At 38.6% G+C, this 24823-nt stretch overlaps 4 protein-coding genes across 8 annotated transcripts; 2 read left to right on the top strand and 2 right to left on the bottom strand.

The window, feature by feature from the left end:
* The first annotated feature begins 1 nt into the window (after position 1).
* LOC139821750 (uncharacterized) lies at positions 2-3404 on the top strand. The gene is made up of 5 exons (XM_071793048.1): positions 2-356; positions 592-669; positions 755-829; positions 1170-1244; positions 1341-3404. The coding sequence occupies exons 2-5, from the start codon at positions 603-605 to the stop codon at positions 3029-3031; spliced, it is 1908 nt and encodes a 635-aa protein (XP_071649149.1). The 5' UTR covers positions 2-356; positions 592-602; the 3' UTR covers positions 3032-3404.
* Positions 3405-3854: 450 nt separating this feature from the next.
* LOC139821746 (proteasome activator complex subunit 4B) lies at positions 3855-13036 on the bottom strand. Its single transcript, XM_071793042.1, has 13 exons — positions 12493-13036; positions 11379-11519; positions 10770-10935; positions 10283-10681; positions 10063-10211; positions 9546-9865; positions 8200-9199; positions 7687-7960; positions 7095-7475; positions 6419-6985; positions 4756-6327; positions 4411-4632; positions 3855-4153 (listed from the first exon to the last, which is right to left on the bottom strand). The coding sequence occupies exons 1-13, from the start codon at positions 12753-12755 to the stop codon at positions 4010-4012; spliced, it is 5598 nt and encodes a 1865-aa protein (XP_071649143.1). The 5' UTR covers positions 12756-13036; the 3' UTR covers positions 3855-4009.
* Positions 13037-16087: 3051 nt separating this feature from the next.
* On the top strand, positions 16088-19440 carry LOC139822589 (uncharacterized). Of its 4 annotated transcripts, XM_071794438.1 has the most exons (7): positions 16098-16448; positions 16539-16745; positions 16912-17092; positions 17165-17954; positions 18092-18747; positions 18822-18936; positions 19018-19440. In XM_071794438.1, exons 3-7 carry the CDS (start codon positions 16957-16959, stop codon positions 19238-19240), a joined length of 1920 nt encoding a protein of 639 aa, XP_071650539.1. In that variant the 5' UTR covers positions 16098-16448; positions 16539-16745; positions 16912-16956; the 3' UTR covers positions 19241-19440. The 4 variants fall into 4 exon arrangements, with proteins under 4 accessions (XP_071650538.1, XP_071650539.1, XP_071650537.1 ...); XM_071794437.1 differs by lacking the exon at positions 16539-16745 and having other exon boundaries at positions 16088-16246; XM_071794436.1 differs by lacking the exon at positions 16539-16745.
* Positions 19441-19788: 348 nt separating this feature from the next.
* On the bottom strand, positions 19789-22894 carry LOC139822591 (3'-5' ssDNA/RNA exonuclease TatD). Of its 2 annotated transcripts, none has more exons than XM_071794440.1 (2): positions 22042-22894; positions 19789-21534 (listed from the first exon to the last, which is right to left on the bottom strand). In XM_071794440.1, the coding sequence occupies exon 2, from the start codon at positions 21484-21486 to the stop codon at positions 20560-20562; it is 927 nt and encodes a 308-aa protein (XP_071650541.1). In that variant the 5' UTR covers positions 21487-21534; positions 22042-22894; the 3' UTR covers positions 19789-20559. The 2 variants fall into 2 exon arrangements, with proteins under 2 accessions (XP_071650541.1, XP_071650540.1); XM_071794439.1 differs by having other exon boundaries at positions 22038-22892.
* Positions 22895-24823: the final 1929 nt, after the last annotated feature.

Here is a 24823-nt window from a genome sequence, read left to right as displayed (position 1 = left end):
TGTAATCTATTCCATTTATATACTTCGTGACGCCCGACCGGCCCGACCGGCCCGACCGTTATTACCATAACCACACTAACCAACACTAACCACAGTTGTGGCAAGTTTGAAGTTTGTAATTGTAATTAATATTTTGAGATGTCTCGCTGATGGTCACGTTAATAAAGTTGTGTGATGATGTTAATTAATCACAATTAGGCTGCGTATAAAATTCAGCTTACTCTTATTGTACGAATAAATTACCATTTGCGCAACAATATACATATATTCCGCATTGAGAGAGATTGGAAAGAGCAAGTGTTTTGTTTATCCTTGAAGAAGTAGACGTTTCTCGCTAAGAAATACCTGGTTTTGTGGTAAGCATTGTTTTACCCTCTTTTCTTTTAGTAAGAGATTGTATAAAAAAATAAACTCCACGAATAGTAATCTCCACAAAATTATGTTTTTTTTTTATGTCTAAATATGTATATGTATAATTATTGTGTTGCCTGTGCACGCTTAGTGTTTTAAGGAGGACATCGTTTTTATGCTTTTCTTTTATCTCATGCATGAAATATAATTTACAAGTTTACATAATTTTTGTATTTTCAGGTATTTTTAAGATGAATCCAATAAAAAGTAAAGCAAATTACTCTGGTTACCTTGCGTCGCTACAATCTGAGAATACAGGTTAGTCTACAAATTAATATCTGCTAAAGCATTAAGTTAAAATTGCTTTATATTGGATAACCAATTTTTATTGTTGTAATTTCAGTACGGAAGATACCTCAACCAGTAAAAATTGCACAGTTGTTTGGTTCATCTGGACATTTACAAAGTGGTCAAAGAAGTAATACTGATTTTTTTGTATAAATATTAAACAAATTTTATCGCATGTTAAACAAATTTTGTATATATATATATATATATATATATATATATATATATAGATTTGATATATTAGATATATAGGTGTGTTTGTTAGAACATCAGAATATAAATAAATTGTATATTTACTTGTGTGCGCACACATGTGTGTGTACGTGTAGTATGTACTGTATAATACACACTTAACGTGTGTGCATGTGTGTGCGTGTGTAGAAAGCGAAATATGTATGTAATGTATACATTTTTTATTTTTTCCACGTTATATCGATAACAGAAATCACATATCAATGTATTATTTGCAGATTCATCTATTAAAATAAATCTACCTGAAAGAATTACTCCATATCTAAAAAAACCATCGAGCCAAAAGAAAAATGGTCAGTATTTCTTACTTATTCAGTTTATGTATATATGTATATAATGTACATTTTGTTACGAGCAATTTACACATCTCCCTTATTACACTTTTTCAGTGACAAATACGTGTATAAAATTGCCTCGTAACGAACGAAATGCACGGCGAAATTTAAAATTTACAGAAACATTAAATTCTGTGACAAAAATTAAAAAATGTGCAAAAGCTGGTACGAACGACGAAAATAATTATCCAAAAAAGGAAAACTTGGGTTTGGCTACAAGGAGAAGTTTCTTACTGCCACCGAATACTATAAAAGAATTGTATATTAAAAACAGAAAGCAAAATAAGCTTGAGGTGTCTCAATTTCGCATTTTAACAGTAAGTTCTGAAAATACAAATCCCAGGCTCGCCGAGACATCGACGAGCTGTTCGCCTCCGATGGCAAATATAAGTGCGCATGTTGATTCTGTTGTAAATGTGAAGAAAAACAAAACGTCCCTCATACAGAGTATTTCATCGCAAACGTTTAATGTAAACGAACAGTCCGGTATAAACATTTTACATTCCTCCTATTCAGATCTTGCAGATACGGACGCGAGTCCGGTGGAAAAAATCCCAGAGAATTTAACGTCGAATGAAATGTCAAATGTTAACATTTGCGAAAGCCAAAATAATGATTGTGACATAATAATCAACAGATCACATGTCTCATTGTCCTCTGCAAGTGATACGAACGTGAGAATTGATACCGACCTGCTGCATAATGATGATGACGTAGATCGAAATAATATTTGCTGTGCGGAGCGCCATTCGCGATTGTATACGACAATTATACTGCCTAACGCAGAAAAAGTAAAAGAGGCGAGAAACTTTTCATTTAAAAAAGTTGATAGAGAGGGATCTTCATCTACAACTTCATCTACAAATATTTATGAAGATTTTTATTCATCTTTACAAACCGTTAAAATGATAAGCGAGACGTGCTTGAATCAACAACGTAGCACTAACGAAGATGAACGTGCAACTCTTAGTAAAACAGAACTCACAGTTTTAGGCGCCAAATTGAACCATCTTGTCTGTAGATTGGAGGAAGATATGTCCGATCTAAAATTAACACTAACTACTGTTACAAAATTGTTATCTGCGACAAATATGGCAAACAAGGAGATTAAAGACAATAATGAAACTAAGATTACACAACAAATAATAGAAATAACAGAGAATCTAAACGATAACGTGAAAGCGATGGATAATATAGACACCAAATTACCATGCATCACTATCATTGATACGGAACACGATAACACCTTGAAAGAAACTCATAAAATGCTTGACATTAATAGATCCAACTTTTTGGTGACAAATGGAAAAGATAATCCCGAGATGCAGCTCGCGGATCAAATGTATTATGCTTCTGGAAGCGACAAAGAAAACAAAGAGATTCTGACGTCGCCGATCGTAAAGCAATGTAAAAAGCTTGAAAATTTGAATGCCGCAAATGATAGCTTCGTGAATTTAGAAAACGAGCTGGATATCGTTAACAGGAAATCTAATATACCAATTACACCGTTTACAAATCAGACTCCCGCGAAGAATAAATATCAAAATCAAAATACGCAAGAGAGGCCTATGAAGGAATATATGGCCTTAAAGTCACGTATGAGTTGTTTGTTGACACCTAATATTAAACGATTTAATCCTTCGGAGTCGAGGAATAATATTCATTGCGAAACTGATAATGCAAAAATTTCCGTATCAAATAAGTTACTCGCGGAACTTTATAATTTATATGAAGATTCTCTTTAAATGCATAATTTTGTGTATATATATATATATATCGAGTCGCGTTATTTCGCGATAATATTTATAAAATATTTCTAAAATGAGAAATGTCATATTCTGTTCATAGAAGCTGATCATATAACTTAATTTATACAACATAATTATAGCGTTTTTATATAACACAATATTATTTAAGACATGTTTTAGGATATATTATTTTTAACGACATTAACGAAAAATTGCTAAAATAAACTGTATTGAACACAAAATATATAAGTAAATAATAAATACTTGGGAAGAAATGTAAAAAGAATTGTAAATGGATGAAATGAATACCATGTAGTAGTCAAATATAAAAAAATCATATAGTTTTTACCTTAAATAAACAATATTGTATATTTGAATTTGTATATTACCATTTTTTACGTCATCGTTGTCAAATAATATTTCATGATTATTTGGATTAATTTTAGCAATGCATTTGTGACGGATTCGTTACAAACAATTAATAATTGCCGTTGTTAAATAATCATGTGTATCATTAAACATGATAATAATGAGACTGCCTAAAAAATAATAGAAAATACTCGGAAGGAAAATAGTTAATACCTCGTTTGAGCCTTTCACATTATTTAGTTAAGCAAATTTTCTTAGTTTGCTCATAAGTAAATTATTTATTTTTTTATGGTAAAATTACAAATATCTAATTTTAATTTTTTATCTTGCAGATATATACAATACAAGTATTAGATTCACGAAAATTTGGTTGAAATATAGAATCTCCTGCTATGGTATACTTTGTCAAAATATTATCTGTAAAATTATATACAAAATAAGAATCCAAATGTAGGCTCAAATGTCATTTTTGTTTAATTTTTAATAACTACATTACATTCTTTATGAACATGATTTTCATTCTTAAGTTACCGTTAAAACTATCAATTCTGCAATTACATGTTATATTGCTATATTGTATCGAAAAATTTCATCCCCTCCCCCTGATTAAGCATAATGCGATGGCGGCACTGTTAAATCTTGTAATACAGCTAGTTGTTCTTCTGTAAAGCATTGGGCATGGCCTCTCATTCCTGCCCAACCGTCGTAATGCGTCCGTTTAAAATCACTCAAAGTTTTCCTTATGGTCATCTATAATTCAAACAAATTAATTAAAACTTGTTCATATAATTAATATAGCTGAATTATACGTATTTCGTATGTATAATACATACGTACATACACACATATATATATATATATATATTTTTATTTTTCAAATAAAATTTTAAGAAATTTTAGCGACTTATCCTTTGTATGTATGGAGAGAGAACGTACGTACTGATATTTAACAAAGATAAAGTATTGAAGAGAAAAACTTTATTATTATTATTACACGGTTAAATTACCGGTATAGGTTGCGGATCATTCATGTGAAGGCCGAGATGTTCGAAGACTGAAGGCATATATTTGGGCACATCATACGGATGAGCATGAATGAAAGCGCATAGTCCAAGCACACCACCATGACGTATACGTATCGCGTCAATCTTAACGTTTCCCAACGCGTCTTGATTGATAGAATTATTTTTTTTTTGCAACCGGGTTTTTGCTTTTCTCTTGAACTCCTCCTAAAAGCATATAATGATCTATGTATTCGATCTAAATATTCAGGTCTTAAACTTTCTTAGAATCCAGAATTAGAAGATTAGAATCATTAGACCTAGAATTATAAATAATCTTTAGAAACTTGCCAGTAATTTCTCTTGATCCATGATAAACGTGCAGTGCAATAGTCCACCGAGTACTTGACTAGCCTTCTCTCTGACCTCTAAACGATCATCTTCTAACAGGCGCAAAACGATATCTTTAACGCAGTCAATCCATAACACGTTACTAAGAATTATGCCCATATTGTGAAAAACCAATACTTGAAGGAACTCCAAACTAGTGAACCTAGCAGACCACGATGAGTGTTCGGATACTGTTTTCACTGCGGCCAGCGCTACTGACATGTCCTCCGGCAACGTAAATGCCTGTGCGAGTGTCGCCATGGTACGTAAACATGATTTATTAAGCTCCTCGTCCGCTTCCGAGTTTTCTAATTGACATATGATCGGAAATATTTGATAAAATCCTGACGTCGTGGTATACTGCAAAGGAGACAGGCTAATTATAATCCATTTGCAAACGATTTTCAACAATCTTGTAGGCATCTCCTGTTCTTCCGTTTTGGATGTCGATGCTCCTTTTGATTCATCGACCGAAACGTCAGCCACTTTTTTTAATAAATTCTCCTCTTTGTCAAGATTATTTGGTTTGACTGTCGCGTCGTCATCCTTTACAAGTCGCTCAAGTCTCGGTACAATCTTATCGATCAGAGCCTGCATTCGCGGAGTCGCGGTGTCGGTTGTATTGTACGGGAATCTCAGATCGGTGTTGAATATGGTGACCAACACTGATCCCAGACGTTCTCGGACATTCTGAAATGGATTCGTCAGTAATCGGTTCTCCAAACGCACCAGCAAACGTTGCAGCAGTTCCGTCACCCGCCACGACTGCTGGTTCAAAGCAGACTGTAGCACGTATAGACGACCACATTCCACGAACGAGTCTTTCAGTGGCGGCTCCTCCATTAGACACTCGAGTAGCCAGTGGTGCCTGTTAGGATCTCTATGTTGTTGCATCGTCGCGAAGCACACAACCCAATCTATAACGGTCTCCTCCGTTAGATTCGCGATCGCGGTTCTTATGATGGGCAATAATGCCTGCCACATGTCACACGTCATCTGGAACGGCCAGTGCTTGGCGCCTCTGACGATTCCGGCTGCAATCTCCGCGGCACATCGTTGGCTACTTTCGTGCTTGTCCGTCACCAGCCGCTGCAAATGCGGCAGGAAGTGCCGCAAATGAACGATCCCGTGATTACGAAACAGACCTTTGAACAGGAAACATCTCAACGCGTTGAATTTATCCTTGCCTTTCTTCTCCTCCAGACTGAAATAATTTATAAGCTTCTCGATATTTTGCGGATCATTGAAGAAGGAATAGATCTCCATCTCGCAGTCCGTTAACTCGCGCACTTCCGGGTCGAGACAGGGTTGTTGGGACGAAGGTGCGTATACTTGTAGAACTTTTGGCCAAACGTAGTAACCTATGTACGGTTGATGAACATATCTAGATTCATCCCATTGCTCGGCGGTTAACGGGCGGGTTTCATAATTATACTGAAGCCAAGCGTTGTCAGCTCTTATACCGGGCATATTTCGTAATTTTCCCTCCTCTAATGTGCTTTCGTCGGACAAGCTGCGCACATCAACGGTTACCTAAAAAAAAAAAAAAAAAAAAAGGAAAAAAGCATAAAATTTACGCAAATAATCAATATTTGCTAGACAGAATCCGATGAAATTTGTGTACCTTTGAATGTTTTCGCTTTTGTTGCTTTAACATAAATGTCACCACTCTGGTGGCAATTTTCCTTTCTTCCAAGGAATCGTGTATAAGCGCTTGTAAAAAGTAACGAACCAATTTTGCGGAATAGGTTTGATCCGGATGTACCAAGTCTCGTATGAAGGTCATCGCCATTACTCTGTGCCGCCAATGTAGAGATTCTTCGAGTATACAACGCAAAAGTTCATCGAGCAGATCGTTATACGCCGCCAAATTAGATCGATTGAGTTGCTCCAGGTTTCGCCGACCCATCTCTATCTCCTTTTGATCAGGCTCGGGCAAGGCTGCTCGCGGCAAGTGTTTCCATAAAGCGCGTGCAGTTGTCAAACACGCGTCGGATATTTCGAGTACGAGCGCATTCATAAATAAATATTTGCCTATAGTGTCTACGATGTTCTGTTTCAGGCGGATCACAGACAGCTTTTCGGACGGCTTAGAGAGCACAATGGCTGGCCATAATGATGTCACTATATTCAAATCTCCTTGCGTGATAATAGGAGCCGGTTGCGGTCCGAGTAATATATACAGAACACCCTGTAATCCAAATGTTGTTTTATAAAAATTTAATTCTCAATGTGTTTTTCCAAATAAACAATTATTTGTACGTGACGTTTATACGGTCGCTTTTAATATTTAACGTTACCTTATACGCATCGTGATGTTCTTCGGTATCTCTCCCCAAAATATCAATAAGACGAGGCATTACAAGTAAGTGAGAATATGGTAAACTTTTAAAGGCGGAGAAGAGACTGGCTTGAGCTTTCGAGCGTACGTCCGCGTATCTGCCTACAGCCAGAGTGAATAGTTCCAATATTATTCGTTCATGAGTCGCCGTAAGTGCGACCAATTGCGCGATCAGTCTGAGCTCGTGCTGAATATCACAGCGATCCATTATCACCGAAGCTATGTGACTCTTATTTCCCACCAATCTGTCCTCGAACGTCTTTTTGATGACTAAAAAACCCTTGCGCCGTCCGTCACGTTCGCGCAATCGTATCTTTCCCAATAATAGACTAGTCCAAATCTATAATTTAAAAATAAAAAGAAAAACTGTTGAAATTTTCACACAATGTGAACGAAGAATTTGGCCCAAGTTGAAAAATCTTTTATACACGGATATACAAAGTATACGCATCCGTGTTAAAGATAGAAGCGATGAGTATCAAAATTTAGCACATCATCCCGCAAAACAACATATATATTTGAACAACGTTTAATATATGTAGCTGCCATACCCGTATTAGTCCAAAAAAACTCTTCGTGTTGTCCTCCGCATTCTCAAGCATCGCCCGTTGGACTTGGCTCATGATCCCGGCGAGATAATGTCTAACATTGCTTCCATCAGGCATCGTAACATACCCTTTCATTCCGCACGTGGACGTTATAGATATATTCCATTTCACGGAAGACTTGATCACGTCGAGTGGTGCCTCTGTCCATACTGGTAGGACAGATTCGGAACCTCTGATAATGCTGCATACGATATTCAAACTTGCCAACAGTTCCTCCCTGCGGAATTATTTATTCATCTATATATTTATGTTAACATTTGAAATAGCTCCTTAATCTCTATGAATTTTATACACAAAAATATAAAAATTTGCACATTAAAATACTCTACTTTGTATTTTTGTCAAGTATTAAAAATCGTATGTGCCTCTACTTTTGTTAAAAATCCGAATTTTTATAATACGACTATACGAAACGCAAGATATATTGAAGATATTCAAAACCACGTAAACACTGACCTACTTAATACACTAGTATTTTTGCAGTATCTATTAAGCTTGTCAATTTGAACCGTCAAATATTTTGAGAAGATTCGTTGTACGACAGCGATCTCTTCTTCGCCGGGAATATACCATTTGATGCGGAAATTATCGATATCTACGCTTTGACCCCATTCTCTAACGTAAGGATAGTTGGGATCATTGTAGTCTCTCTCGTTGGAACTGTACTGCCATGGAGTGATGGTCGACAATGACGATAAAATGCACTTCAACAGATGACAGGCCAATTTATTGCCGTCCGTCGATCTCAAGAGGAGAACGCGATCGAGGACATCGAACAGCGTATCCATATGCGGTATCAAATTGTTGCCAGGCGTGTCAACGATCGCGGACAGTATAAGCATAGCGTGTAAGAGCCGATGGTCCAAGTTCTCCTCCTTCAGGATGTCCTCTTCTTCGTTTACCAGCGGCAAAATCGTTTGCACGAGCGCGGGCAGTAGCGTGCGCAGGGTATCACGTCCGTTGATGTGAGAGAAACTATTGTACACAACCGCCGCCAATTGACCCGCGACTTTGGTTTCGAGGATCCGTTCCGTCATGAAGGTGCGCAGCTTGTGCAGAGCGCTCTCGAAAATCGCATCGCTGATTTCCCTCAGGAGGGTCGAGCACACGCCAGAAAGTGCCGCTTCTGCGATCGACTCCAGCTTGCTCTTCGAGTTACCGCTGCGATTCTCGAGTCGCACGTTCTCCGACGAGCTAGAATCTATAAACATGAACACTCTGTCCAGGAACTGCAATATGAAGTCCTCGAAGCGCGACGTTGCTTCACAGACTATCCTCTCCTCCTCGGTCATAACTGCGGTGGATCTAGAAGAGTCCACAATGGGGATCAACGTGGCATAAACGGAGATAAGACGGAACGTAGCAAAAGTTTTTCCGACGTCGTTCGGATCAATTCCGGGTAACAACGAAAATAGCAGCGGCAACACGTGCATCGGTCCTTCTGAATAAACATAACCTGTGGATAAAAGTGAAATTATAGGCCGAGGAAAATGGATGTGTGTACATACATACATACATATATATATATATGAAAAAAAGAAAAATTACTACGAGAAATAAAGAGGGGACTCTCGTGCGGAGAAACTGTACTCCGTTTTTCGGAAGAGACAACGTTAAGCTGTTGTTCCACACATAGCAACTGCCAACTGGCTATGTGTATCCCCCCTAGGAGGCTCGACGAGACTCGACTTCGAATTGCAGTGCCATTAATGATAATGATGATTTTAGTTTTATAAAATACCCGCAAATTAAAGAATATTTCAATGTATAGTAACACTGTCTGAAAGCCCAAGTTTCCTTACCTTTGTTTATATTCCTAGAGCCTTGCACCATTGGTCTCGCAACAGCTACCATACAAATCATCGAAGCAGTAAGTTTATGCGGTTCGGTCAATGAATCAAATGTAGACTGCATTCTTTCTAACATGTCCGGTATTACTAAACTCGGTCGCATAGTAGCTAGATGCTGTAAAGCCTGGCAGGCATCGTTTATACAAAATTTATTAAACATAGCTGTCATAGCTACTGGCAACACACTCTTGACAAATGCGTCAACATCAGAATCGGTTAACTTGTACGTGTCGGGAATTGGAGTTTCCCACGTTGATTTAGCATATCTCTCTCTGAAACCACATAAACAAGATATATTTACATTAACCAATTAAACATTTTAATATTAATTATATTTTATACTTTTTGGAGAATATAGTAATTAAAACAGAGACAGAGAGAGAGAGAGAGAGAGAGAGAGAGAGAGAGAGAGAGAGAGGGGGGGGAAGGGGAGAATAAAAGGGAAGAAATATATTAAATGTTTACGTACGCGTGTAAACGTATAATAAAATGATATGGAAGTTTGACAAGGAGTTCCTTTAACTTTCCCACCCATCGCCCAAAATTTGCTGGATAAAAATACGTTTCTATAGTTTTCAAGAATTTTTCCAAATACATCTGTGTGCTTGTACCATTTCCCTATAAAACATGTATGTATAAACATGTACAGTTGTGATATATATGTATAAAGTTGTGATGTATAATCTTACCAAGGTTGCTACTATCCACATACTTATCGATGACATTTCCATTTTATGATTCAAAGTGTTTGGCGTCTGCTTATATGTTACTGGCAGATTTAGGCACCGTATAAATCTAGTAAACATGAAGGGAACGTGCGGTTCCCAGTCAATATACCCGATATTAAAAGCCGCCAATCTTGCAATTAAACACATCATATCATTTTCCCATTGCGGACCATTGTGGCATACTTTCCACATGGTCATAAATTCATCAAACCACAACCGATATCCGCGGGGATGATGCTCAGGAGATAGTTGCAATGGTAAAAAACACTCTAAAATCTGAAGGCTCGTGCACATTGTTACGCCATCGTGAGGACAGAGCTTTGGTCTTAATTCATCTAATATTTCTTGCGTAGCGTTCAACTGTTACAATAATGTTGCGAGATATAAAATTAGTCGTGTGCCGAATTCTGGGAATGTTTCTTTTTCTTAAGAAAAGAATTGTTCTTACGGGGAAATAAATCTTTACGGAATAAATCACACAATGTAATAAAGTTTTCAACAATGAAGAGTTACGATATATTCCAATTGGATTGCGCCGTAGACAATGCGCTATAATCTCATATAAGGGTCTCCATGGAAGTTGTACGTCGTCTGGACTGATTAATTTTTTTTTCCTGAAAAAAAAAGGTAAAAGGTAAATTACATCAACCCCAAGGATTACATCAAATAAATTCTATTCCATAAGAAAACAACTTTTGCAGCAAGAAATCTGTTCATTTTGATTAGATTGTCTTTACCACATTTCCATTTCAGTGTTTCATATTGTTTAAAACACAATGTAAATTGATGCCACACCATGTATCAATGTTTGCTGTGTTTCTGTCCGAAAAGTAAAGACATATCTACGATCAGAATCTTGCCTTTCTGCCTGAATAAAGTTCATTCTCTCATGGAATAGGTTTCCTAATCACACAACTTACAATGTTAAAATTATATACAAACTGTCTTTTTATCAACTAACTTTTTGGGGAAATTTTCTTAAATGTATTTGACAATATTTAATGTAACAACTGTCCACTTAATGGACAGTATATTCTTCCATTTCCATTTTACTTACTTTAACAGTAAGATCAATGTGGCGGAAAATTTGTTGACGAGGCATGTATCCAAATTTGATATGGTAACAAGCTCATACATTAATTTCACAAACGCTATGTGATCTTCTTTACTGAACTTCATCCCATATAGTTCTATATATCTGAAAGACAATTTAATCCAATATGTCATAATAAATTGGCACAATACAGAGTATTAAAAAAAAAAAATAGATTAAGGACATTAGAAGGCAGACAGTACTCAAGTCAACTGAGCGAACAGTACGTAACTGATATAAAGCGAAAAGCTAAGTTTATCAGAGAGATAGAATCTTCTACGTTACTAATATGGATAATTTGCACTTTTAGAACCATGTCTTTTTTTTTTTTTTTCCCCATAACTCAATTCTTATCATTTTAGATATAATATTGAGATAGAATTCTAGAAGAATACAAATGCAAGATATCTCGTATCTCGTGTTGGAATTTATCCAAATATTTTTTATGTTCATCTTTCAACAAACCAACAGGCAAAGTAATTAGAATCAAGTTATGTAGCGAAGATACGGATACATGCAAAAATACAAAAACAAATCACCGTTTATCGTGAAAAGAGAAAATTAATTTTTTTTCTTTTGAAGAATGCTTCCATCTCCGATATAGAATAAATTTATATACTTAACGTGTTGTATCAATTTTTTCACCTTAACTTAACATGATTTTATCTATCCTATCTTTGTATATTTTTGTCACGTGTAAATTGTTTGACATGTATAATGTACGTACTATTTGTAAGGTTTTTAAAGTTCCTTATCCGATTTATTCGTAAAATCTCTTCCTTAGTTCTATCTCTAATTTGATTTTTTATCCCCCCACAAAAGTGATATTTGACAACAAGACGGTCGATACTTGACATTTCCAAGTCCAAGTTTTATCTCTAACACAAGCTTACTTTTTCACAACTCGTGAATCAACCAGACGCTTTTCACTCGCAAATCCAAGACGAGCATTATCTGTCTTCTAAATCCTAAATGGTTTTTTCATTTTTAAAACTGGACTTTTTTTAATACTCCGTAAATACTAGAAAAGTATAAAAGATATCTCTAGAGCTTCCAAGAGCGAGATTCCGTCGCTCACAAATTTAATCTGCTCGTCCAAAAGACGCATCCTGGTATGAGCTCACGTAGCATGACCGCACGTCCCAAGTTTCCCTTGATCTCGGCGAGCCACATCCGCGATTCCGCATCAAGCTCACTCGCGTAGGGCAAGAGTTTATTGTACACCAACTCCTTTTGCGGACGAAAGTTGACGAAATCCGTCTCGAGCGATGACAACGACGACAGCATCGTCGGATCGTTGGCGTTAGCCACACGTGTATCACGATCGCACTCGTTAGTCATGTTGCCTCGTTGCCTGTTGCCGTCACGTATGTAGCAAGTAGCACTTCAACTTTAACTTTAACTTGAACAGAGCGACCGAGTTAGAACTTGGAACCAAGATTAATTAGAGCCAACAAGCTCGCGGTGAGGGACGATGCAATGATTCAATAACTTGCACACAGTTGAATCAACAACGACAACTTGCTTATTCTTATTCATTTTCAACGAGTCATGTTTGCGTCCAGGGAGCCATGTTTAATTCGAATGAGCTGAAAACCAGCTGAGCCATGCAAAGCTGAACTTTGCAGATTTGCACTGATTTGCACTAATTTGCACTAGAAATATAGCCCCCCGCCCCCCGTGTCTTTTTAGCTTTTTAGCTATAATGGTTTCCAACATCGGGCGCTATGACATCAGGGGGGCCTATTACGTAGATCTTTTCACGAGGTGAAAATGCGAAAAGTGAGAGAATTCACTAGAATATCTACGAGTTTATTGGTCGAAATCTAGTAAATCTGTTCAGTTTTTGCATTGGACGCGTTCAGCAGACCAAACTGCTGAGTAGCAGTCGAACGTGATTGGGTCTTACTTTTAGAACCAACCAATCAACGGAGAGTGCGTGGCTCTTAGGCTGAGTTTCCACTGAGCGCGTCACGCGTCGCGTCGTCCGAGTTGAACCAATCAAAACATTCCATTTCGATCCCGTCACAAGAATGTAATGAAATGGGATGTTTTGATTGGTTCAACTCGGACGACGCGACGCGTGACGCGCTCAGTGGAAACTCAGCCTTAGGCTGAGTTTCCACTGAGCGCGTCACGCGTCGCGTCGTCACAAGTTAGGCTGAGTTTCCACTGAGCGCGTCACGCGTCGCGTCGTCACACAAGTTAACCAATCCAAACATCCCATTTCATTACATTCTTGTGACGGAATCGAAATGGGATGTTTTGATTGGATGACGCGACGCGTGACGCGCTCAGTGGAAATTCAGCCTTAACCAATCCAAACATCCCATTTCATTACATTCTTGTGACGGAATCGAAATGGGATGTTTTGATTGGATGACGCGACGCGTGACGCGCTCAGTGGAAACTCAGCCTTACTTTTAGGGCCAATTTCATCAACCACAGTTAGCTTAACCGATGGTTAAAGTTAGCAGAATTGACCAATAGAAATGAATTCACACTGCTTTCTATTGGTCAATCCTGCTAACTTTAACCGTCGGTTAAGGGCCAATTTCACCAACCACAGTTAGCTTAAAGGCCATTGCACGTAACAAAGTTAGCGAATTCGGGCGCTTGCACTAGTGCACACTGAGTGCGCACTAAGCTTGTTTATAATCTATTCTTATATTTAAAGTCGCTTAAATACACATTTAAAGATTTTTTGGCCAATAAAATAATCTGTAATATCTATATGGATGGTGTACAAATCATTTTATAGTAAGAAGTATTTAAGATGATTTGTAAATATAATAATTGTGATTAAGAACAAGCCTTAGTGCGCACTCAGTGTGCACTAGTGCAAGCGCCCGAATTCGCTATTATTAAGCCCCTTGCACAATGCCAGGCAACAGGCAATAGGAACAGGAAATAACCAAAAAATCGTTAATTACAACCTAAAAAATTCAAATGCTATGATTGGTTGGCAATAGGCAATAGGCACAGAATTTCCAACGTGACGGAAACTCTGTGTCTATTGCCTGTGTCACTGTTTATTCTGCATTTATACATGATTTCTGATTTCTATTCCCTGTTCCTATTGCCTGTTGCCTGGCATTGTGCAAGGGGCTTTAGTTATAATCGTAAGGCTGTAAGGAAATAGACCAATGCTTGAAGAATAATCAAGTGTGATTGGTCTATTTTCTTACGGCCTTACGATTATAACTAAAACTTTGTTACGTGCAATGGCCTTAACCGACGGTTAAAGTTAGCAGGATTGACCAATAGAAAGCAGGGTGGATTCATTTTTATTGGTCAATTCTGCTAACTTTAACCATCGGTTAAGCTAACTGTGGTTGGTGAAATTGGCCCTTAGAACCAACCACGCAACGCAAAGTGTTGATAAGACGAACTCAACAGTTGTGTCTGCTGAGAACGCGCCCAATCGCGCGAGTAAGAATCGAGCAACACGATTGGTCGAAACTTTACTGTTATGCTAAGACTCCATAGACGCGGAAACGCCGTGCGGTAGAGTGCGTTGACCAATCAGAAGGCTGCCGCAAGTCGCCTGCCGCAAAATCAAAATTTGTGATTGGTCAACGCACTCTGCCGCATGGCGTTTCCGCGTCTATGGAGTCTTAGCATTATGACTCCTGCCCACAGGACGCGGAAACGCTTGCCGTGCGGCAAGAAGCGACGCGGTAGCCAATAAACTTTTGGTTCTTACGGAAAAGCGACACGGTGATTGGCTACCGCGTCGCTTCTTGCCGCGCGGCAAGCGTTTCCGCGTCCTGTGGGCAGAAGCCATTAAGGCCTTCACACATAAAATGCCGTAAGGACGTAAAACGTAAGCGTAAGAAAATCGATCAATCCCAATCAAGTATTTTCCCCTTCTGGAGTTACGGACAGCACAATACTTGATTGGGATTGGTCGATTTTCTTACGCTTACGTTTTACGTTCTTACGCGATTTTATGTGTGAAGGCCTTTAAGGTGGAAGCACATAAAATTGCAGGAGCCATAAAGCTAGTCACACACACTTTTTCGTAACAGTAACAGTAGGATTTCGACCAATCGTGTTACTCAATTCGGGAACGTACGGCCGTACGTTTTCGAATCGAGCAACGCGATTGGTCGAAATCCTACTGTTACTGTTACGAAAAAGTGTGTGTCCGGGGCCTAAGCAGAAGGCAGAAGCCATATGCGCATACGCTATGGTATCTGTAGAGCTCTATAGATACCATAGCGCATGCGCATATGGCTTCTGCCTTCTGCTTATGGCTCCTGCAATTTTATGTGCTTCCACCTTTACGGTCTACGAAAAGTGTGTATGCCCTGCTTTACCCATGGTCTCGTGTTATCTCGTATAGGCCTAGTTAACACCGATCTTTTGATACGCGTATCAAATAGTATATTTGAACTGATCAGCCAATAATCAGACTTATTTATTAGTTATTTACTATTTAATATCAAGTGATCAAGTGATTGGTGTAAACTAAACCATAGGGCGCGTTCAGCAGACTAAACCGCTCAGTAGCATTCGAACATGATTGGCTCTTACTTTTAGAACCAACCAATCAACGTATTGTGTTGATAAGACGAACTCAACAGTTGTGTCTGCTGAACGCGGCCATAGATAGACACGACCGTGGTCCGTGGTGCGCTGAAAGCCATGTGAATGAATGCACGCATTATATGTATTGTACAGTACAGTACATGTGTGCTGATATGTACGTGTGTACGTAATGTATGTACATACATATGAACGCAATTTAAAAATAACAAGTTATTATCCCGTTGACTAATTCTGTATTGGGTCCATAGCGCCGTTGGTATTGTTCATAAATTTTCAAGGTACCAGATTAACAGAAATAAATGATAACTGCGTAAGTGCAAAGAACTCGATGTTCAAGAGTTTCTAACCTGTAATTTCCCACTGGATATTACGCGCCGGTTATTCACAATTAGCGATTATATTAATATATAGCGATCTATCTCGGATAACATATTCCAAATACGTTCGCGTGTCTACGAAAAATTTACAAATTTACAAAAGGTTTGTCTTTTTTATTTACCACATTGGACCGTATTTAAACTTTCCTTTTCGCCCTTCGCCAAATTTCAAACATACCTATTTCACTTCAAGTGCAGTGAATTTATCAGAATGTATTTCAAACGGACGTAGTCAGTCTGTTGAAACACGTGCCAGAGGCTCTAATAATTAATTGATTGCTATCTGCTTTCAAAATTGTGTTATTGCAATGCTCTTCGGGTTGACAAGGATCCAAACTAGCCAAGGGCCTAAATAACAAGATTGAAACAGTCTTCCCAAGTTGCATTGATTTTAGCAACGGTACACTTGGCTTGTCTCTATCAATTGTCATTTTGTCAGCCTACTTTTTAATTAACGAATTCTTTCTTTCTTTCTTTCTATTTTAATTTCGTTAAGAATACACGCATGATTGCACTTCACAAACATACGTTGCATAGGTATACAATTAATATTTTGTAATTTTCAGAATAATTACTGTTGCAACGCAGTAACAGCTTTCGTTATCGGTAGAATGAACGGGACTCTAAAGGGATTTCTGCGCGTGTGTCCACCAGCACGCACGTGGACAGTCCTGTCGAATTACATAGGTGCTATACCATTGCACGCGATACAGAAGGTCGCGCGAGTTTACAGTACCAGTTTGACAGGTAACTGAATATCTCACACACGTATTTCTCCATGTAAACGTAACGTTCTAATTGAATGTACACGTTTCTTAGATCATACACAGCTAGAAGATTGTATATCACCGATAGAAAAGAACTATGTATCCACCGATATTAAGACAGCGTGCAAATCTATGGAAATATTAGAGAAGGCAGCGAGAAATTATACAAATATGACCGTACACGACGCTATCGACACAATATTTGTATTATTTAAAGCTTCTAAACATATGGGGGAAGATCTGCAAAGTATCAAGCAGCATATAGGCTTTATACGTTTGTGGGAAGTGTTAAATAGAAATGTTAGATTTATGAAAACAAATGAAATTATTAGCAGTCTCAGAATGTTGACGTATTTCAAGATTCCAGCCAACTGCATTCTAACTCAGTCATTATTGCAAATGATTCGCGCAAACGTAAATGACGCCGCTCTTCAGGATATAATCAATATAATTATATTATTGAAGAAAATGGATAGTACACCATTGAGAGACGCTCTGTTGATAGCTCTACCTGTTGTATTTGAGGCACAGCTACCTACGAAATTGGATCCAGATGACATTTTTATGCTGACACAGTCGTTGAGACTTATCAGTGAAAACAATATCACGAATCCAGAAGTACAAAATACGATACTCAAGTCGTTACAGAAATTTGAAAATAATCTCGACGTACAAACGGCTTGGTCTATCTTTTGTAGCTTGTGCGTTGCCTCTTATCTGTCTCCGCGGGCTTTTGAATTGCTGTTCAATATTCAAAAGATTTTAATAAGTGACGCGAAACGATTAAGTGTTCCAGACATAATGAAGGCGCTCCACAAACTAGTGCTCGTCACTGCAAAGAAGTATGTATATTTAATATTTATATAAGAATCTCATGATAATATAATCTGGCGCTCCCCCCCCCCTGTCTCTATCTCTCTCTGTGCGTGGGCGTGTGAGTAAAAAAATGAGATATTGACAATATGTTACTTGGTTACAGCAAAGAATATGGATGCAAGTTCTACAATGAGGCACTGGTGGATGCTTTTGTTAGTTCAGCATTATCCGCAGAGATTTTTTTTGACAATAGCATCAATCTGCTGAAACTTTTGAATGAGCTGAATTACGCGCACATACCTTTCCTGGAATATTTAGCAGCGAAATGCTTCGAGCAGCCGAATTTGCTGAAAAACGCATCATATTTTAGAGTATCTATTTTCTTAGAAGGATTAATCAATGCCGATTACAAACCAGTATTTTGGGACATTATACGAGATGCGATACTGGCGAATAAAGTGGAGAACAAAGTCTTCAACAGATCTATGATTAAATTTGCTCTGCATTTGATAGCGTTAGATTGTTATAGCCCAAGTTTAATCAGCAAAGTTTTTTCCCAGATTATAAAGGCTAATGAATCAGTGAGGAATATTCATATGAGGGAGTTGTTACTTTTATATCAAAGTGTTAAGACGCTGTATCCTATGTATAATGGACCGTGGCCGTCGCAAGATATACTTGAACATGCTATAAGCATACACAAAACGTTGCTCAGTCCAATACTTCCCACATTTTCCTTAAAGACGGCATTGGAACTAGCATTGGGTGGCCCTCAGTATGTTCACAATGACTTGAGAACAAAACTTGGACATTACATTGGTAAGTTAGGGAAGAACAAAGTAATTCTTGTCCTTCTTACGCGAAAGGACGTTGTCTAAACTTTATCACTTTAGATCACGTTGTTGTAATGAGGAAAGGTGGATACCCGATTGCAATTAATACGGTTACATCTAATGGAACTAACGTAACATACGTTGAGGATATACAAACTCCAAACGAAAGTCAGATGTAAGAATACACTCGGCTTATTTAACGTATTACAATTGACCATTGCATTGCTCATTATTAGTTACTAATCTTGGATTTTAGGATACTCATCTTTAATTTACCTGACGCTGCGTACGCTGTGAATTCTCAGAGACTAAAAAGTACATGGTTGTTGAAAATAAAGTCCGTGGAAGCGTTAATAAAAACCAATGCAATTGCGATAAATTCTAGTTCTTGGATGAAACTGCCCGAATATGAAAGGCTTCCCTATCTGATGCGAGCTATAAGGCTAAAGTGCGAAGATGACTCGTTCTTAATAAAATGAAATATTTTATAATCAACATAGAAAATATGTTATGTAGGATTCTCATCGAATATATATTCGACCAAGAATGATGTATTTTGAGCGATACAAACACGGACGAATGTTTATTAACTATTAATGTACAGCTGTACAAACAATTGAACTTATATATATGTAATAAAATTATTCGTTTATGAGAAAATAAAGAGAATATAAGATAATATGTAGATAAAACAATTTATACGAAAGCCAACTTTTTTTTATTGTAGATTAAGAATTATACTGACATTATGTAATGAGAGACACGTACTACTTTATAGTATTTACAGTTATTGGCTGCCATGTATATTTATTTTAGTTGTACTTTGTTTAGGATAAACTTGTAACACACGGAAGATAGCTTAAAAATAGAGAAGAAACAACGTACATACATTGTGTGGATTTAATTAGACGACTGGCGCGAACTGATTTCTAAAATCTCTTAAATGCGCGTTTTTGCGCGCTCTCTCTCTTTCTTATTTAAAAATCATGATTCACTGAGAAAAAAAAATGTGTATTTGACACACAAATAATCCATCTACAAAACAATTTATTCATATAAAAATATTTATAATATATTAACAATTGAATGTATAATACTGAGTTTGATCTCCATCTATCCGTGTGTGAGCGCGCACGCAGCATGTGTTGACCACATTTTTCTTCCTTCTGCAGATTTGTATCTCTATCGGGGTAAAGTTTACACTTTACCATGAGATTAAATGATATACATATATATATTAAAATGAGAAAGCGAGCGAAAACAGCACAACGCAGTTTCATTCTGTATACGTATTATTGTACGTCATTAGAAACTGAAAGAAAATGTCAAAATAGAGAACATTGTTTGTATGTTTGAACAAATGATGCAGCATTTTATATAAAAAATTAAAGAAACTTTAATATGATAAAGATATTTTGCACATCCACACGTGTGTGTGTGTGTGTGTTTATACAGGTATGCGTAGGGATACAAATATCTGCACACACATTCGTTCAGTCCTTACTACGAACTCGTGCAACAAATTCTCATCAATTTCAACAGCCTACAAGCAGTCGATTATAAAATCAATTTCTCCAACATAAAATATTACGCATGTAGAAACTATCGTTTGGTTTATTGAAAAAAGAAGGAAAGAAGGAAAGAAAGAAACACGTGTAAAGTTTGTAAATACGAGTACGTAATGGCTCCAGATGAAGCTCTATGGATATTATTTAAAAATCTAATTCACGTGCCACATAGCAATAGCACCTATTAGCACCCATCTTATGCACATGTCTGCTATCGAAATATATTATTATCATTGATTCAAACCGAATAATTTTAGAGCGTTAAAAGCAGTAGTCAGGGCGACTTGTTCTGGCGTGGTTCGCATAAAGGCCGCTACCATTTCCACGATCGCTGGCAAGGCACATGGCTCGTTACGTTGAAAGGTGCAGTAACGCTGGAGAAATGTCATAGACCGTTCGGTTAGAGCATCCTTGACGTGCACCGGCAATTTGCTGGCCCTGGTATTTGGATACATAAATGGCGCATCGGTCTCCACTAGGATCTTATCTAACGGCGCTTGGCCTCCCTCCAGCAACTGTCTCACTCCGCTGTCGGATTTATCCTTGCACAGATAGCCGGTAATACCTAGATAAAAGCCTCGATCCAAGTAGATCCGCGCCTCTTCCGCGCTGCCGATGAAGGAGTGAATCAAAACGGGCGGCAGACGGTTCTTGTACTGTTCGAGAACCTCCAGCACGTCTTTCTGCGCGCCTCTTTCATGTATCACCAACGGCTTCGTTAACGTACAGGCTAATTCTATCTGCTTGTGAAATACAGCGCGTTGCGCCTCCGGGGCTGAGAAGTCGCGGCTGTAGTCCAAGCCACATTCACCGATCGCGACGCATTCCGGATTACTGGCTATGCTTTCCAACTCGCGCAGGGTGTTTGGTTCCTCCCAGGACTTGGCGTCGTGCGGGTGCACGCCGGCGGTCGAATAAAGCGTCCCGGGATATATTCTGGTTAGCCTCAGCGCCTCTTTGCTCGAACGAATGCTGGCGCCGGTCACCATGATCTTCTGCACCCCAGCGTCCTTTGCCCTCTGTATCACGCTATCCAAGTCCCGACTATACTTTTTATTCGTTAGATTGGCACCCACGTCGACTATAATGTAATTTTCGTAGCACTGAGTCATAGATGAGGGAACAGCTTTCTCATCCTCATCCTCGGTCCTCTCCATCTCTTTTAGGCTCTTTTAGGCTCTTGCTTGGAACAATGATGCTGAAGCCTGAAGCAGATAGATAATAACGAGAGTTAAACACACAAGCGGGCGCACACACACAGGGACTTGATGTAGCTATCTGGCTATCTCTCATTTTCATCAACGTCGCGCTTCGCGCGAGACGATAGACGTATATCACGTATGTGTCTAATGTGTCATCGTTTTATTACAAAATAAGAACGCGGCCAGCGTCAGGGCGTCAGAGTGTCAGGACGGGTAATGAGGGGAGAGGGGGCGCGAGACGAGACTATTTTTAGAGAACGCCCGCGTGCTCTATATAGCTCTAAATGCTCTTGAGAAATTGAATATGTATGTTTCCACAAATATGTGATATGAGCTACGTGTACGTGTAAATTTCGCGAATCCGCGGCGCCTTTGTTAACATTTCGCGTACTTTTAACTAAAGAAACGCGCACGTTTGGAAATTTAAAAAAAAGTTAAAAAAAAAAACAACTGCAATATATATGTTCACGAACCAACACACACCTCCCCACTTAACCTATACCTACATACGCAACGTGACAGGCGACAGCTTAGGGAGCAAAAACACTCGCTGGGTGGCGTGGACGCTGACGCGATCTGGACTCTGGAACTCTGAACGAGATGATATAATTTTATCTTCTTCTGTTTTTTCTTTTCGATCCTCCAGCCTCGAGCCTCCAGTTCCCGTCACCGCTTGTTGTTTTCGTCAGGGCAGAGTCGTCGCGCACGCTGCTCGTATCAACATTGTCGCGTACTCGGTATGCTCGGTATAGTCGGTATTCAGAGTTCGGAGGTGAGACCGGAGACCTCGAAGTCTCGCTCTCGACTCTCGGACTGTCTCGGGCCTCGGGCGACTCGGGGTCGGACCTCGGACTGCTCGGAACTCTCGGAGCCACGAAGCGGAGTCAGCCTGTCAGCTGTCGGCGAAGAGTGGAGGCAGTGGAGGATGATCGCGTCTCGCGCGCGCCAGATCGCGCGGTTGGAACGTTGGAAGTTGGAACACGCTCGCACGCACCGATCTCTAGAGTCTAGCGACCTGCGACCCCTGCGACGAGCCATGCCATTCATGCGTTCGGTCATGATTGGTAGACGATCTTGGACGACCCCTGACCCCCCGACCCGACCGACATATATATATCTTCTTGCCGGCCGATCTTGCCTCAATCCTAACAGCGCAGCGTGGTGAGCGTGGACCGATCGAACGCATTATACAGAAGGAAAAAAAAACACGATAATTATTTGTTTCTCGTTCTCGATCGTTGCGAAGTGCGGTTCGCTTTTCCTGCTTTTCCTTTTCCCAGCCTGCAGCCTGCAGTGCCTGCGCCGCACATCCGCGATTTTTATGTTGAGTCAGAGAGAAACCTGAGAGAGGCCATCCCGGCATTTTTCGTCAATTTTTCTGTGTCGCATTTTCCGACGCGCCGCCTGAGAAAGTGCAACTCAACTACGTCGTTTCGCTCGGTAACCGCACATGGTTTGCGTCCGTGCTAATGGTTCGTGTCCGAACTAGCCAGTTAAGAGGGGATATGCTGCGGCCGCGGCGCACAGTGGAGCCGTTTGCGCGAATCGCGGAAAAAATTATGTTACTTGTGAAATATGCAATGAATGATCATAGAACCTTTCAATGTTGACTTATAAAAATTGCAAAAGTGTATATTTATTAAAAATTAATGATAGGAACAAGTATTTGATTGAAATTAAATAAAAATTCAATTTACATTTAATTTACGTATAAGAGCAAAGTAATTCTTGCGTCTCATCGCTTAAGTCTAAATTTTTTTTATGTGGTTTACTTCTTAAACTAGTTATTAACGGATCGGATGACACGAGCATCATATGCATAACATCTTTCATTTGTAAACAGACGGCTACATTTTCTACTATGATTAAGTCGATATATCGTTTATAGTCTTTATTTCTTGCCTCTTGAGCTTCTTCCGATAATGTCCCAACAGGTAACGCTGCATTTTCCGAGGCATTTTCTATAATTTCCTTACCGTGAAGAAGAATTTTATGAACGGTAATTGGCATAAAGTACCAAGAATATTTTTCAATAAATATATATTTCCGCTGCCTTGTACGCATAAGAACCGAATTTTTCTGAATTTATTTCTTCACCACAATTAATCGTTTGTAATATTGTGGAAAATCTTCTGATCAATTCCTCGTCAACTCCAGTTATTTCTGCTGTGATTTTTGGATCAGCAAAAAATCGTCGAGAAGTATTTCCGTCATTAGATGATCCGGAACCTTGTTTAACGATGTCTACCCTCAGTCCAAGTTTATTATAAAAAGCGTTTTGTATTCTTTTTTTTTTGTTTCTTCTTTTTGAACGCGTGTTTCTGGCGTTGTTGACCACTTATTCTTGAAAGACAAATTGTAGGCAATATGTAATATACATTCCATGAATTTGATTCGTGCGTGCAAGGGTGACATTCCTAATTTGAGTGCTTCTTTTCTTTGTTAGACCTTTTATTAATTTCTGTTAAGTTGTTCATTTGAGATGGTTTGGAACCGCAAATGAAGCACGAAGATGATGAAGGCGTGTGGGTTACAGCTTGAGCTACCTTACCGTCTATCATCGTAAATATCATTTGATGATTTATTTTGAATGTGGTCCAAACTTTTCTATTTCTGTTTCTCGTAATTGAGCAATTTCGTCATCCATACGTTGCTTTTCACTTTTTATTTTTTCAGCAGTTTCTTTTGTGTATTCAAATTGTATTGCTCTGCAATATCTCGTTGAAGAAGGTCGATCATTATACCAAATAATAATATTTTTAATCGTAAAATGAAGTAAGACGTAAGGGCACCATCTGTGACTAGTTAGTGCCAATTGTTATAAAAGACTTTTGCAGCAACAATGCACTCGAAACAACGATTATCCGTTGCGTTCCTTTCTCCTTTCAAGACATGAAAAGCTTTTCCATCTCCTATCAAGAATTAGTCACAGATGATGCCCTTACGTCTTCATAACCCATACGCCTTCATCATCTTCGTGCTTCATTTGCGGTTCCAAACCATCTCAAATGAACAACTTAACAGAAATTAATAAAAGGTCTAACAAAGAAAAGAAGCACTCAAATTAGGAATGTCACCCTTGCACGCACGAATCAAATTCATGGAATGTATATTACATATTGCCTACAATTTGTCTTTCAAGAATAAGTGGTCAACAACGCCAGAAACACGCGTTCAAAAAGAAGAAACAAAAAAAAAAAAGAATACAAAACGCTTTTTATAATAAACTTGGACTGAGGGTAGACATCGTTAAACAAGGTTCCGGATCATCTAATGACGGAAATACTTCTCG

Source organism: Temnothorax longispinosus, chromosome 11 (genome assembly GCF_030848805.1).
Source record: "Temnothorax longispinosus isolate EJ_2023e chromosome 11, Tlon_JGU_v1, whole genome shotgun sequence".
NCBI lineage: Eukaryota > Metazoa > Arthropoda > Insecta > Hymenoptera > Formicidae > Temnothorax > Temnothorax longispinosus.
This window is presented reverse-complemented; position numbering and strand designations above follow the sequence as displayed.

Coding starts and splice junctions, on each gene's coding strand:
- LOC139821750 (XM_071793048.1), top strand. CDS start 603: ATGAATCCAATAAAAAGTAAAGCAAATTACTCTGGTTACCTTGCGTCG. Junction 670..754: donor GCTACAATCTGAGAATACAG/GTTAGTCTACAA, acceptor TTGTAATTTCAG/TACGGAAGATACCTCAACCA. Junction 1,245..1,340: donor ATCGAGCCAAAAGAAAAATG/GTCAGTATTTCT, acceptor ACACTTTTTCAG/TGACAAATACGTGTATAAAA.
- LOC139821746 (XM_071793042.1), bottom strand. CDS start 12,755: ATGACTAACGAGTGCGATCGTGATACACGTGTGGCTAACGCCAACGAT. Junction 7,961..8,199: donor AATACTAGTGTATTAAGTAG/GTCAGTGTTTAC, acceptor ATAATTCCGCAG/GGAGGAACTGTTGGCAAGTT. Junction 4,154..4,410: donor ATGATCCGCAACCTATACCG/GTAATTTAACCG, acceptor TTTGAATTATAG/ATGACCATAAGGAAAACTTT.
- LOC139822589 (XM_071794437.1), top strand. CDS start 16,957: ATGAACGGGACTCTAAAGGGATTTCTGCGCGTGTGTCCACCAGCACGC. Junction 17,093..17,164: donor TTACAGTACCAGTTTGACAG/GTAACTGAATAT, acceptor CACGTTTCTTAG/ATCATACACAGCTAGAAGAT. Junction 18,748..18,821: donor AAAACTTGGACATTACATTG/GTAAGTTAGGGA, acceptor TTATCACTTTAG/ATCACGTTGTTGTAATGAGG.
- LOC139822591 (XM_071794440.1), bottom strand. CDS start 21,486: ATGGAGAGGACCGAGGATGAGGATGAGAAAGCTGTTCCCTCATCTATG.